Source organism: Notothenia rossii (assembly GCF_949606895.1).
Source record: "Notothenia rossii genome assembly, chromosome: 2".
Lineage (NCBI taxonomy): Eukaryota > Metazoa > Chordata > Actinopteri > Perciformes > Nototheniidae > Notothenia > Notothenia rossii.
Window position 1 is genome coordinate 80,499,563 of NC_136904.1, and position 13,556 is coordinate 80,513,118.

The 13,556-nt window shown below is 41.5% G+C and overlaps 1 protein-coding gene across 3 annotated transcripts in view; it reads right to left on the reverse strand.

The window, feature by feature from the left end:
• Positions 1–13,556, reverse strand: part of gsk3ba (glycogen synthase kinase 3 beta-a) — a 35,413-nt gene that overhangs the window by 9,946 nt on the left and 11,911 nt on the right. For all 3 annotated transcript variants that reach the window (XM_079662746.1, XM_079662745.1, XM_079662747.1), the window contains exon 3: positions 3,437–3,520. In XM_079662746.1, the coding sequence (XP_079518872.1) occupies positions 3,437–3,520 (84 nt within the window). The remainder of the gene's footprint in view (positions 1–3,436; positions 3,521–13,556) is intronic.

The window sequence follows — 13,556 nt, forward strand, 5'->3', positions numbered from 1 at the left end:
TCCCAGCTGGACGTGCCTGGAACACCTCCCTAGGGAGGCGCCCAGGTGGCATCCTAACTAGGTGCCCGAACCACCTCAACTGGCTCCTTTCGACGCGAAGGAGGAGCGGTTCAACTCCGAGTCCCTCCCGGATGACCGAGCTTCTCACCTTATCCCTAAGGGAGACGCCAGCCACCCTGCGGAGAAAACCCATCTCGGCCGCTTGTATCCGCGATCTCGTTCTTTCGCTCATGACCCATCCTTCATGACCATAGGTGAGGGTAGGAACGAAAATGGCCCGGTAGACAGAGAGCTTTGCCTTCTGGCTCAGCTCCCTTTTCGTCACAACGGTGCGGTAAAGCGACTGCAGTACCGCTCCCGCTGCTCCGATTCTCCGACCCATCTCACGCTCCATTGTTCCCTCACTTGAGAACAAGACCCCGAGATACTTGAACTTCTTCACTTGGGGTAAGGACTCATTCCCTACTTGGAGCTTCCAACTCTAATTATTTAAATTATTCTTCAATTTGTTCGGGCACTAAAAGTCTGTATCACTTGACTATGCTCTCGGCAAGTCTGCAAAGCACGAAGAGTGATGCTAGGCCAGTGAAGAGCTCCCAGACAGACTGTGTGGTTCACGTCTGTCAGCTCAATGCCCCGCTTTGTGCTGACTGCTCTCTCCCGCTCACACTCAGACAATTAGACTGAATGAAATGCAGGATGGGAGGACTCAGAGACAGGGTCACACAAACAGATGCAGATATCAGTGATGATGTGCAGCATCCAGAACCGTTCTCAGACACGGGTAGCTTCATGCACACTCTCATCCGTCACTGGTATTACACTCCCCTCTATTACTCATCTCTGTGTGTCTCTCCTGTAGATGAGTGTGAGAGTGCACCCACCCACCACTAGCTCCCATTGATAACATTTGTGACGACTAGAGGGCCTGCTCCGCCTCCCGCTAGCAGCTAGTGCCATCAAAGCCATATTTAGCCTAGCAACAGTGATGACTCACTTCCTGCCTCACTACAAAGCCACTTCCTTAGCTTGTTCCCAGATGGTTAGCCAGGCGATGCTCACATTGGCTCCTTGTTCATTCCCTGGCTAAATAATTCAGCCTTTAATTTGCTGGGGAAAACTGCTTGCACCTGAACAACTGTGTATGCTATCTATCACAACAATCACCATGCTACATTGTGTAAAACCAGATTGAAATGTGTGGAGTGATACACCAATCTTGAATATGCTAGTTTCAACTCTTGTAGCGTATATTGTGAGTCTGGGCTTGCTGGGTATGTTACAAATGCATATCATTCTGTAAGACACTAATGCATTCATCTATATGATAAATGGTAAAGAACTGAATAAATGATCCATACTTTGTGAAAACAGTTCACGGATCTGATAAATGAATGTGTGCTGCGGCCAAAGCCTGATTTTTGTCGGGAAGGGGCTACGAAATAAACTCTCACTTAGTGAATCCTGTGGATCTGCGACTACACACCAGTCCCGGCTCATTACCCAAAACCAATGTGTTTCAACCAAAGTCTGCCTATTAACATATGTTCATGTTAATGTAGCAGCTTGAGTAATTTTGCCTGAAGCCTCAGAACCAATATAACTATTCTGTCCACACCAGCATCCACTATACTTTCGAGTGCATATTTTTGAAGAGGTAAAAGTCCAACTGCTGGTTGCCTATAGCTGCCTACGCTGTTAGGACATGTGGCCTTGTGTTTGAACAGTATTTAACAAAGGGTTAAAGGGTAAAAGCAAAAGCCCACTGTGTGAGCAAGCCACATGCCAACAGTTACATAAGACTACCTGTTCACATGCTGGCAGCTCCAGTAGCAGCCCCTGCCTCACAGCTGCACTCAGCATGACCCCCCCCCCCCCCTTCATCAACTACACCTCCACACACCTGACCTCACCTTATCTCTGCCTCACCCTCTGCTATTTTACAAATCTGTCATCTATCTATTAAGCTGTCTGCAACCTTGCATCCTTTCACTAACCTCCCTTTCTAGGGGACATAACCTTTTGCCTACTTCTCCAGCCCTACACCCCCCCCCTCTTTTCTAAGTCGATCTCAATGGGTGGTAAATCCCCATACCAACAACACGGTGCCAGTCTCCATAATTAGCCTGGAGTGATATGGTAAGAGGAGGAGGGTGAAGAAATGGATACATGAAAGCGGGACACACAGAAGGGGGTACGGGCGGTTTAAAAGGTGAATGTATAAAACGACCGAAAAACATAAGTTGGCCAATTCAAAATAACAAAATCATGTGATTGCGGAAGTCAGATCGGGAAGGTGTACGGTCATTCTCCGCTGTCACTGTGTCAGCATACCAAGAAGTAGCTGCAATTCCCAGAGGTCAGTGAGCGGGGAGAGGGGTGGGGAACTGGGCGGAGCTTACAGAAGGGAGGGGAGGGTTTGGGTGAGGCTATAATTAGCCAACACCCTCTGGTCTGGCAAATAGGTGCTCAGGAACCAACCCTCAAACGTCGCTCCTCCCAACCACCCTCATCGTCACCTTCCCTCTATAATCCCCCGCAGCTTTCCTTGGCCCCGGGAGGTGAGCAGCAAGGGAGCATTCCTAACTGCCGAGTCATGGGTATAGTCCCAACAGCTTGTCTGCCAAGTTGGTGTCTATGTTTAAAACATGATTCTCTGCTAGTTGAATGACATAGTCCAGACTTGTAGTCTCCAGGGTTCCTCCAATGGTGGACAGAATCAGATAGAGAGGGCGACTTGTACCAATTTGATTTATTAAGGCCAGGAATAACGCAGTTGATGGTGAAGCTGATAGGAAGACAGGGTTTAATAGTAAGCATTGCCCACTTTCGTGGTGTGGTGGAAAAAAGTGGTTAAAGAATGTAAACCCATTGTTTTTTTCAGGGGAGGATGATGCGAGTAGCTAAGGAGTAAGCCATGTCACTTCCATATCATCTCTGCTGAGAGTCGCACATGCGCAGTACTGATTGGGCACTTGAGTGTGGCGTCGGATAAAATGGCGTTAGGTAACAACAAAGTAAATGTGTCCAAGTTAGCATTTCAACTTTCCTGGAATCAGGAGATTTAATTGGTGGTTTAAGGAGGATGTGGGTTGACTCCAGATTCATTCAAGTGAATAAAGCTTTAAAAAGATAATTAACTTTAGTCTTTGTTGAACATGAACAAGGCAACAAAGGCACGCTATAAACAAAAAGAGGCAGAAAAGTCACAGGTAAGTGAAAGACTATGGCTGAATACTAATGGCTCAATTTGACTTGTCTAATTGAAGTGCTCAATAATTTAAACATTTAAAAGCAAAGCAAACTTAAGTGCTGTGATCAAAAGTGAGTACTTAAAAAGAGATATTCCATTTGTTGAGACTCAAACTCCTGTGTGTTATTAAAAACAATTAATTATGCAGCTCGGAGACAAACCTCAGACACACCGTCCACTGACCTTGTCTCCACTGGAGTAGAAGAAGTAGCGCAGGCGGACTATGTTGCAGTGGTCCAACTTCCTCATGATCTGCAGCTCCCGATTCTGCACCAAACAAACACATGAAAGACACATTTACATTTTAGTTTCAAATGATATCCAAGTTTTATGCTCATGGTCCATGAAGTGAGTCTGTGGACCTTTTGGAGACCTCAAATCTGCCTATTGGACCCACAGTCAAATGAGGGACAATTTGCTTGAAGTGGTATTTAGATTAATACTGCAGAGGTTTTTTTTGTCAATTTATTGAAAAGGTCAGAAGCAAAACATACAACAATAATATATATATTTTTTCTTATAATAATGAATAACGAAGAAGCTTAAAAAAACCTTTCTGGTCCTACCCCCTCTAGCGTACATTTTCCTTGAAATAAAAGATTAGTTCATCGTCATCTGCGTCGTGTTGGTCATGTTGTAAAAAAATATATACAATTACAAGAAATGTTGTTACATGTGACATATTGAATGGTTCAACAGTAATAGCTGGTGTAATGGTGTAATATCATCATATACTGACAGAAAACACATGCCACTAAACATCTTGTGAAACAATCATCTCATTGTAGACCATGTCACTGTCACAAGCTCCATGAACCACTTTGTCAGGAAAATTGGATATGGTATCAGCAACAAAAAAAGCTGGGGGAAAAAATGGTCATTCATTCCTTCATGATAGGATAAATCCCACGGGCTTGAACATGATGAACAAGAAATAAGCCCCTGGAAAGCCAAAATAATCCACAACACAGACAAGGAGCAGGAACATTTCAGAGAAAATGGAAGACAAAATACATACGTGTTGAGTAAAAATGGCCTTGGGGTCTGCGTGCGGTGTGACTCTCTCACAGGGACAAGATATAAGCATCAAACCCTGGCACAGTGATCCATGTCTTCACATACAGAACAGTGTGTCCATGCAGAAAATAGTTGTGCATATGGACCCAAACATATCAAGGCAGGGCAGGAATTAAAGCATTATATAAAGCTTTAACAGCTTCATCATATATGTCCCCCTCTTCTCCATTCCCCCCCCCCCCCCCGTCGCTCTTTATCACAGTGCTTTTGATCGAAGTGCTTGTGAAACATTTGGAGTGTGGGCTGAGCGGAAAGGAAACGGGAAATTGTCAGACTCGAAAAAACAAAAAGGGGAATTTTTTGAAAGGGGAAAGGCCCAAGTTTAGAGGAGTGCGGACACTACACTGTAGTCTGGCTTTTGTTTTGGAAGTCATGAGCTTCTATAATAGTAGAATGGTGGCTTCTGTACTATTGATTATTGTACAATAAAAGCAGGAAGCACCCATATTGACTGCAATGGCTTGCATACTAATTCTCTTTAGGACTTTATTACAGAAAGGATATCAGGAAGTAGTCTTAACGTAAAACCATCGCGTTTGCAGTTCAAGAAATCGGTATTTTGGATTATCCATTTCTAAACATCAAGGTGTTTATGTGAAGAAACTCAATGAACTGCTGAATATAAATAATGTAAATACCCAGAATATAACCAGTTTACAACCATTTAAAAACTTCTGTTGTTTACTTAAACCAAAAAGAGTGACTAACCAGTAGTCCAGCTCACTGACTAATTTCCTATTGAAAAAGTGAATACCAAGCTAATTGGTTGACAAAATGAAACCGGAAACAGCATGATTGTCTGGCTGATTTATAATCTCACTGCCTTACTATAGTGGCTCTTCTGCTCCAACAACTCAACTGTGGACATTGAGAGAGAGGCTCTTACAGGATGTGCTATCAACTGGCCGACCGCAGAGCAGGCAATGACTCAATACTTCATCTGATGGGTTCAAGAGATCTGTAAAAGACAGATGACATTACAGGTCATCCTGTTCTGGTTAACATTGGCCAAACACCTCATCATCATCATCATCATCAGTGGTGACTAAGTGAAAATAGTGACGGACCAACGAACCAACTACTAAGAGTGAAAAGATCAATATAAATATAAGACTGAAACACAATTTCCTTATGCTTATTTTGTTTTGTTTGTAACAACTAAATTCCAGTTCAGTGTAACCCTAACCCAAATACTGAAGGAGGTGGAAATGCTAATGATAATTAGATAGGAGCTGCTCATTGGGAACACAGTTTTTAGATTTGGGTTAAAAAATATAATGGTAAAGTTAATTTATTTTTACAGTTATGAGGTGCAGCACGTAACAGTCATTTATGACTTAATTTAAAAAAGGTGACTTTATTGTCAACCATTTCGAAAAAAAAAAGTTTTTTAAGCAATCTTTCAAGCAAAGAAGCCATTTCCTAGTTTCAGCACCTAAATTGAGGCACCTTGGCTTTTTCTTTCGAAACAGAATATATTAGGGAAAATCAAAACAAAACGCTTTGGGATTTGGTACTTTCTTTACTGCAACCTGACATTTTTTACAACAACTACTGTACTGTATATCGACAGGATTACTGCCAGGATATTAAATAATAAAGTTATTGATAGTTGGAGCCCTGAAATAATGAAATGTCATAACATAAAGAAAATGTCCTTCAGAAGTTAGCAGAGTCCAAGGTGAAATCTTACCATTGTTTGTCTAAAACCCAAAAGATACTCAGGTTAATATCACAGAAGATTAAGAAAATAAGTACGTTTTGTGTATTTTGCAATTAAATACTTATAAATATACCACCATAACTATAATCAATGAATTTGGTAAATGTCTCCGTGCTACAGCATTGAGACATAGCGTACTTTGAAGAGAAGCCTTGTAAATATGTAAAAATATTAACCGTGTTCACCGAGTGATTTGGTGACTCAGTGGATCCCCTGTTATGTGGGTCAGGGCCACGCAGGCTGGACAAGGGATAAATGCTGCTGTCCTTCAACACTTTGCTGCCACTTTGTGAGGATTTAATCCCTGCTCATTCATTTTTTAACAGAGCAGAGTGAGCTGTCTTTCCACTAAGCAATACCCCATCATCATCATCTCAGCAGCAGCATCTTGCAGCCCAATGGCCTTGTACAGACAATCATCCCTACCTAATTCACTTAGAGGCAGAAATGGTCCAATAGTCCTTCCCATGCCACACACACACACACACACACACACACACACACACACACACACACACACACACACACACACACACACACACACACACACACACACACACACACACACACACACACACACACACACACACACACACACACACACACACACACACACACACACACACACACACACACACACACACACACACACACACACACACACACACACACACACACACACACACACACACACACACACACACACAATTATAAAGTGACATCATGGCGTGTGGGGCACAGACCAGCCATCAAACGCAATGTGCACAGCAGGCAACGCCCTCGTCTTCTTGCAGTGGCTTAGTGGGAGTGTTTAAGGGTGTGGGTGGGTGGGTGGGTGGGTGGGTGTGTGCTATGTGTGAGAAAGATGGTACGATATGGAGGAGGAGCAGACAGGCTGTTCAGTAAAGCCCTGCCCAGCTCCAGTTATACTGCAGTCATTCCTGCTGACCTGTCATACTCCAGTGTGTCAGCAGCCCAGGCAGGCAGAGAGAGAGAGAGAGAGAGAGAGAGAGAGAGAGAGAGAGAGAGAGAGAGAGAGAGAGAGAGAGAGAGAGAGAGAGAGAGACTGGCCGTTTCTCAATGTCGAGGAGGTTTGCTTGGTAGCACATGTATGCTGGGCATTTAAACAGTGATTCGGCGCCACTCGATGACGTAGGATGCTTATAATAGTGGCTCTGGAGCAGCTTTACTCGACATTGAGAAACGGCCAGAGAGAGAGAACACTTGATGGTTGCTAGAAGTAATACACTTTCATGATGCTAGTATGTAAGCTACTGTCAGGCAAAACCACATCCAGTTTGCAAAAAAAGATTAAGAGCATAGAGGAATTGCATACCACCCACAAAAGGAAACACACACACACACTTGACGGTGCTGCTTTGGAAACAGCTTATTAGACAGTGCAAAGCTAAGGGATAAAACGGTGTTCTTCTGTATTTGTGTTATTGTCACTAAATCCCAGAAAACCGCCAAACAAACAACGTTTAAAGCCCTGATCACACAAGAAAAACACAACATACATGAGGCTTGGTATTAAAGTGACTGCAGAGGTATATGTGGTGAACTAATGAATCTGGTGAGCTAATGACTAACATGCTAACCTGCAGGGAACATGCATACTTCAGTCAGGATTAGCTCCAGTGTTTCCCCTATATACAAATAGTGGCGGCGCAGCGCCGCTGCTGAAATATGAGCGCCACTGCTAGGGGGCGCCAGCCAGGTACCAAAAACAAAACAATATTTTTTTTTTTACTTTTTTTTTTTTTCTTAAAATAATAATAAGTGGCAACCCTTTTTCATTTTTGATTGTTTTTTATGTGGATTTGTAGTATTTGTGTTACTGTATGTTCAATAAAGGTGTCTTTGTGCTAAATCTTGAGACATTGCCACTGTATGTAATTTCTGGCGCATCTGGGGGGCGCTGCGCTGGTAGCTCTGGGAGGGAAAAAACATTTTTGACCATTGGCGCTGATCCAAATTTTCGGCCTTGATGTAACAACATTCATACTTAAGTAAATAACACCCTTTTCACCCCGGTTACACGTTTAATTTGCCCTGTACGGTGGGCGCTGTAAGTGATGTGGTGCAGCTCAAAGCCAAAAGGCGAGCGTGGTAGCGAGAGAGCGAGCAAGGGAGAGGGCGCACCGGTACCGGCGCTGTTGTTATTAGAATCTGGTGCTAGCTGCGCTAACGGATATAAGAAGTAGATGTTTCTACAACCAGGGTGGAGGAGAGCTCTCCTGTCGGACTGAGAGGCTCAGTGAGGTAAAGGACTCTTGAGTATTTAGATAGTTAATTTTAGTCTCAAACGTTTTGACCACAAATTATGTAAACACATATTTCCAAGGCACTCCTTTATAATTATTAGGATAAATAAAAACAGGTTTGAAATCATTCCAATGAATACTATAGGAAGGTAAACCAAAAATATTGTTTAAAGTTGGAGAGATTCAAAAATATGCATAAATAAATATATGTTAACTCGGTAAAATAAGATATGAATGAACAACAAAAATAAAATAAGCTACATTTATTTGTTATTGGCTATGGAAGGTTATTGGTTATGTTCACATACTTATTTGATTATTAAAATGTAAACCGGTCTCTAGTAATTGTGTATTCAAAGTGCACCAGATTGAAGCATTTCACTGTAAAATGTTCACAAAAAAAATCTTCCCGGAGGGGCATACCCCAGGACCCCCCTAGAGGATGTGACGTCCACCCCCCAATTCAAACATGTTCATACAATACTGAATACATTTGAAGCCATTACCCATGTCAATAAGTTTCTGTTTTTGTTGTGTATTTGTCTTTTGTAGAAATTTTTCATTTATTCTTTACATATAAAATGTCGCCTAAAATCTCATCTAGGGCAGAAAATTGTCTAGAACCGGCCCTGGTACTAGGCCTCAAGAGCCTTTCTTGTGCTGACACATAGAAACAAATGGGCAGGGCGCACTTCGCACGCACAAAAAAATTCCACGCGCTCCGCGCTTACATTATGCTGGGCCCACATGCCTTAGCACCGCTGCTATGACTCCATCCTAGGGGAAACACTTAGCTCCTCTGTATTTTACCTCTACGGCGGATGCTAAATGACTTTTGCCTTTTTGTTCTCAGGTGCGAACATTATTACATTCAGTAAAGAGTTATTGCAGACAGGACTATCTCTTTTTCTCTTTATTGTCTTCTGAACGTGTGAGCTCAGTCGCTGTCAGGACAAGAAGTTCACACAATTGATTTCAAAGATGTATTTGTTCCATCAGCTCCTCTCTCATAACAGTCTGTAAACCATGTCGCTGTGGCTGAACAGCTAACAGTCCGTCTCTGACAGAGAAGGTTCAAAGAAGCTGAATGCCGACAGGCGGCTTATAAACTAAGTATAAGTCAGTCCTGTCAAGCAGCTGCATTGGAATTAAATGATTTTACTGTTTGGAATTTCTGGTGTCACTTATAGACTGTATATATTAAACACTTTGACTTACTTACACTTTTTGAGGTAAGACTCTATCATGGATGACAAACATATTTAAAAATCACCAATGCATCAACATGTTATGCCCAAACCAATTATTATTATTATTATACAAATAGATAAATGTTTACTTTGTAGATAAGTAAGTTATTGGTATTTCCATTGTATTTGTTAATAAAATATAGAAACTCACCAGACTGACCAGTGAACAGTATTGCCATCAGGCACACTAACTCTGATGTGTGTGTGTGAGTGTGAGTGTGAGTGTGAGTGTGAGTGTGAGTGTGTGTGTGTGTGTGTGTGTGTGTGTGGGTTCTAGTGGAGCATCCATTTTCCATCAGGATGATATATGATCCCTCTGATGGGAGTGGAGTCGTCCTATCCCATAATGCACCAGGAGAGGATTGTAAGACCACTAAGGTTGTCTCACACATTCATCATCTATATCCTAACGCAGAGCCTGTTCACATGATTACCCTGTTTGACTTGAGCGTGTGTGTGTGTGTGTGTGTGTGTGTGTGTGTGTGTGTGTGTGTGTGTGTGTGTGTGTGTGTGTGTGTGTGTGTGTGTGTGTGTGTGTGTGTGTGTGTGTGTGTGGGAATAAAGCATTCAAACATGTTGGACTAGCATGGTTCTGATCACCATGGCACAGATTGAAGATCACAAAAGCTTCAGCCTGAGAAAAAAGCAGAAGTGTAGAGAAAATACTTTTGAAGTTGAGACGGAATAAGAAGAAAATAGAGCGCAGGTGTTGGGGTTTGTGTGTGTGTGTGTGGGGGGGGGGGTTGTACATACACTTATTGGCACATGCTTGGCAGTCATGTGAGGAGTCTTAGCACTCATTTGCTTCATTTTTCATAACAAGCTGTTTGAGTACAAGCGGGAGGAAAGGGAAAAGGAGATTATGATCACAGCTGACCACGGCTTAAAGATGCTACCTGCTAGCGTAGCATGATAACCACAGGCTAATGGAGAGCAGGAGATGACTTCATCATGGCCAGCATAGAGTCACAAAAGGATTGTGTGCCTGTGTCGCTAATGAACATTTTGTATTTTGTGACAGATGGCTGACACCTTCACCATTAAGTTAGCTCTCTTAAGTCAGGTTTTGAAAAGTGAAGGACTACCAGCACCCAATAACAAATCTGTGCTGGTGCTCTAGGAAGGCCATACCAGGCTGGGACACTGAGCTGCTGAAGTATTTAGCTAAACCAGTTGGCTTCAAGCAAACACAGCTTTGAGTAAACTTCAGAGACTCCCACTGGGGCTAAGACTGAAGGGTTGGCAGTCCAGGAAGCGACAAGGGACACCAAGACATGTCCTGCCTTTACTCTTCTCATTCTCTCCTGCTAACACAACCTGACTCTCGTGAGAGGAAGAGAATAGATAGTGATTTAGGAGACTCATTTTAACCCCATTAAAATAATCCATTGATAGACTTAAAACAAATGACTTGGGTACAAGTGCCACATATCACAGCAATTGTAACTAGGGATGTCCCGATCACCTTTTTTTGCTCCCGATCCGATTCCGATCATTTGATTTTGACAATTTGCCGATACCGATTTTTCCCGATCCGATCTTTATGCAATGCATTAAGAGAAAAAAAAAGCATTCAAGTTGTCCCTTACGGTTATTTTTTTATTTAAATTGGATATTCTATCCAACATGGATATAGCTTCTTTCTTTCACAGCAGCATTGGATCAGTTCAGTTGTGCAGCATTGGATCAAAACAAAATAAAGCTTATCAGTACTCGTTAGCTTACTGCTACAATTAGACACTGCGCCCTGCCCACTCTGTTGACAGAAGCAACACATACATGATGTTGTGTAATTTGAAACCAAAACTAAGGCCTCAGGATGACCTTAAGACTTGAACATGGTCATTTTTGTTTTGTAACATTGAATACAAAATAAATTAAAAAATTAAAAAAATTAAATCCCGATCCCCGATTTTTTTTCCCCGATTCCGATCTTTTGAAAATCACGTGATCGGCTCCGATCCCCGATCACGTGATCGGATCGGGACATCTCTAATTGTAACCCTAAAGAAGTGGTTTAATGAGGGAATATATTTCACTGTAGCACTTCATTTCTTCTTCTTTTTTACACTTTGAACAAAAGATATATCATGTTAATTAGTGAGCCTCAGAGGTGCCGGTGGGTGGATTTGTTAGGGTCGGACAGAGCTACATTTTTCCAGTTTTTGTGTGAAGCAATAGCTGTAGCTTCATATTTAAAAGTAGAGACATTGTATCGACCCCCTTATCTTAGCAAGAAAGCCTACTTCCCAAGCTTTTCCTTTAGGCGTCTTACCAACTTCTAATCTCCTCTATTCTATTACAAATACAAGATGTTTAAATGAGCCGAAATCTTGTGTAGAACAGAGACACGGAATGTAGGTTTCCAGCCCACATATGGAAAACATTATAGTCACACATTGTATTGCATCATCCTGACTGTGTACTCCGGCTGCATATGCCCTGTTCTCTGAACGCTAGGGAATGTGTGATATAGGGCTGTGCAATTCAATCGTATTTTAAATCGCAATTACGATTTTGACCTGCCACAATTACGAAAACAACATAATCGAAAAAAACGATTATTTTGCTTTGCTAGGTTGTGCAACTGCAACATATTAGATCTAATTTATTTTAGTCTAATTTATTTTTATTTATCATATATATGTTTAGTGGCTTGTGGAAGTGCGCTCCAAAATATTTGTTGATCTTGTTTATTGGTATTTATTATTTTTTATATTATTTATTTAAATGTAGATATAAATGAATCATTTATTTTATTTATTTTTGTATTGGTTTTTCAGTTGAATTATACGTTCAGGGTAATCAACAGTTAAAAAGATACTGTTCAAATTATTATTTGTTTTAAAGTTAAATAAATGGATGTTTTCAAAGTCAATGAATAATCGTATTTAATAATCGTGACATCAAGTATTGACCAAAAGAATCGTGATTATGATTTTTGCCATAATCGAGCAGCCCTAGTGTGAAAGACATAACAAACTAAAATGTTGCGTGTATAGAAGTCATCAATGTGGCCCTGGGCGTAACATTCACAAAAAAAACCTTGCTTTCTTTCTATGGCAGGATATTCCTTAAAACCTCTGCGGAAAAATTGAAGATCGACACAGTGTTGCCTCAGGTAAAAGCTTTTGCAACGACAAGGGAATATCTGCTTCCTTAAATCCAACCAAGGTTTTGTGAAATGCATTGAAAATGATATATAATCCATTAAAAATAGGCAGTGTATTATTTGCAGCTGTATTCACTATTAGAATGATACCTAAACCTGCAATAATCCTACTGTTATCATGGTTATATATAGGTTTATGCTATAGAGCAGTGGATTCAACTGTAAGGTTTTCTGGAGACTTCAGGTTAAAGCCTTATTGAATTATAATGTACTACAATAGGAGGTATTACAAATCATTTGGATCCTCTACATATTACAACCTCCATGATGGTGGGATTAATAGCAGGTTTATTGCATTACACTGCATTATTTTAATCTAGGCGTACCTAATAAATGTAGTGTGTATATGTCTGTAATAATAGGCATACTTCGGACACTGGCCTCTTTGATAATGTGTTAATCCAGTGAAAGACATCAAAGAATAAGACTGTTACAATGTGCAGCCATTACCCACAGCTCTGAAGACTATCAACTTAATGAGAAACTAAACAGCTGTCCTGCAGGCTTTGCGGTCTCGGCTCTTTAACTGTGAGCGCTGGGCTAACAGCGGGAACACTGAGGCCCCCCCAAACCAAAGAGGGCATCAAAGGGAGCACAGACAAAGTCTCCCCAGCCAAGGAACAACAAGCCATCAGTCAAATCTATTCAAAGCACAGAAGGAGGATTCCAGCAGGGCTTTGCATGGATGGAAATATTACATTTCCATGATGGACCTGAACTAATCTTGACAGATGACTTAGTGTTAACGGATTCAAGTATGTATGTGATAGATAGGACCCTCCATTCACTACCACACACACAGTTCCTGCGAGAA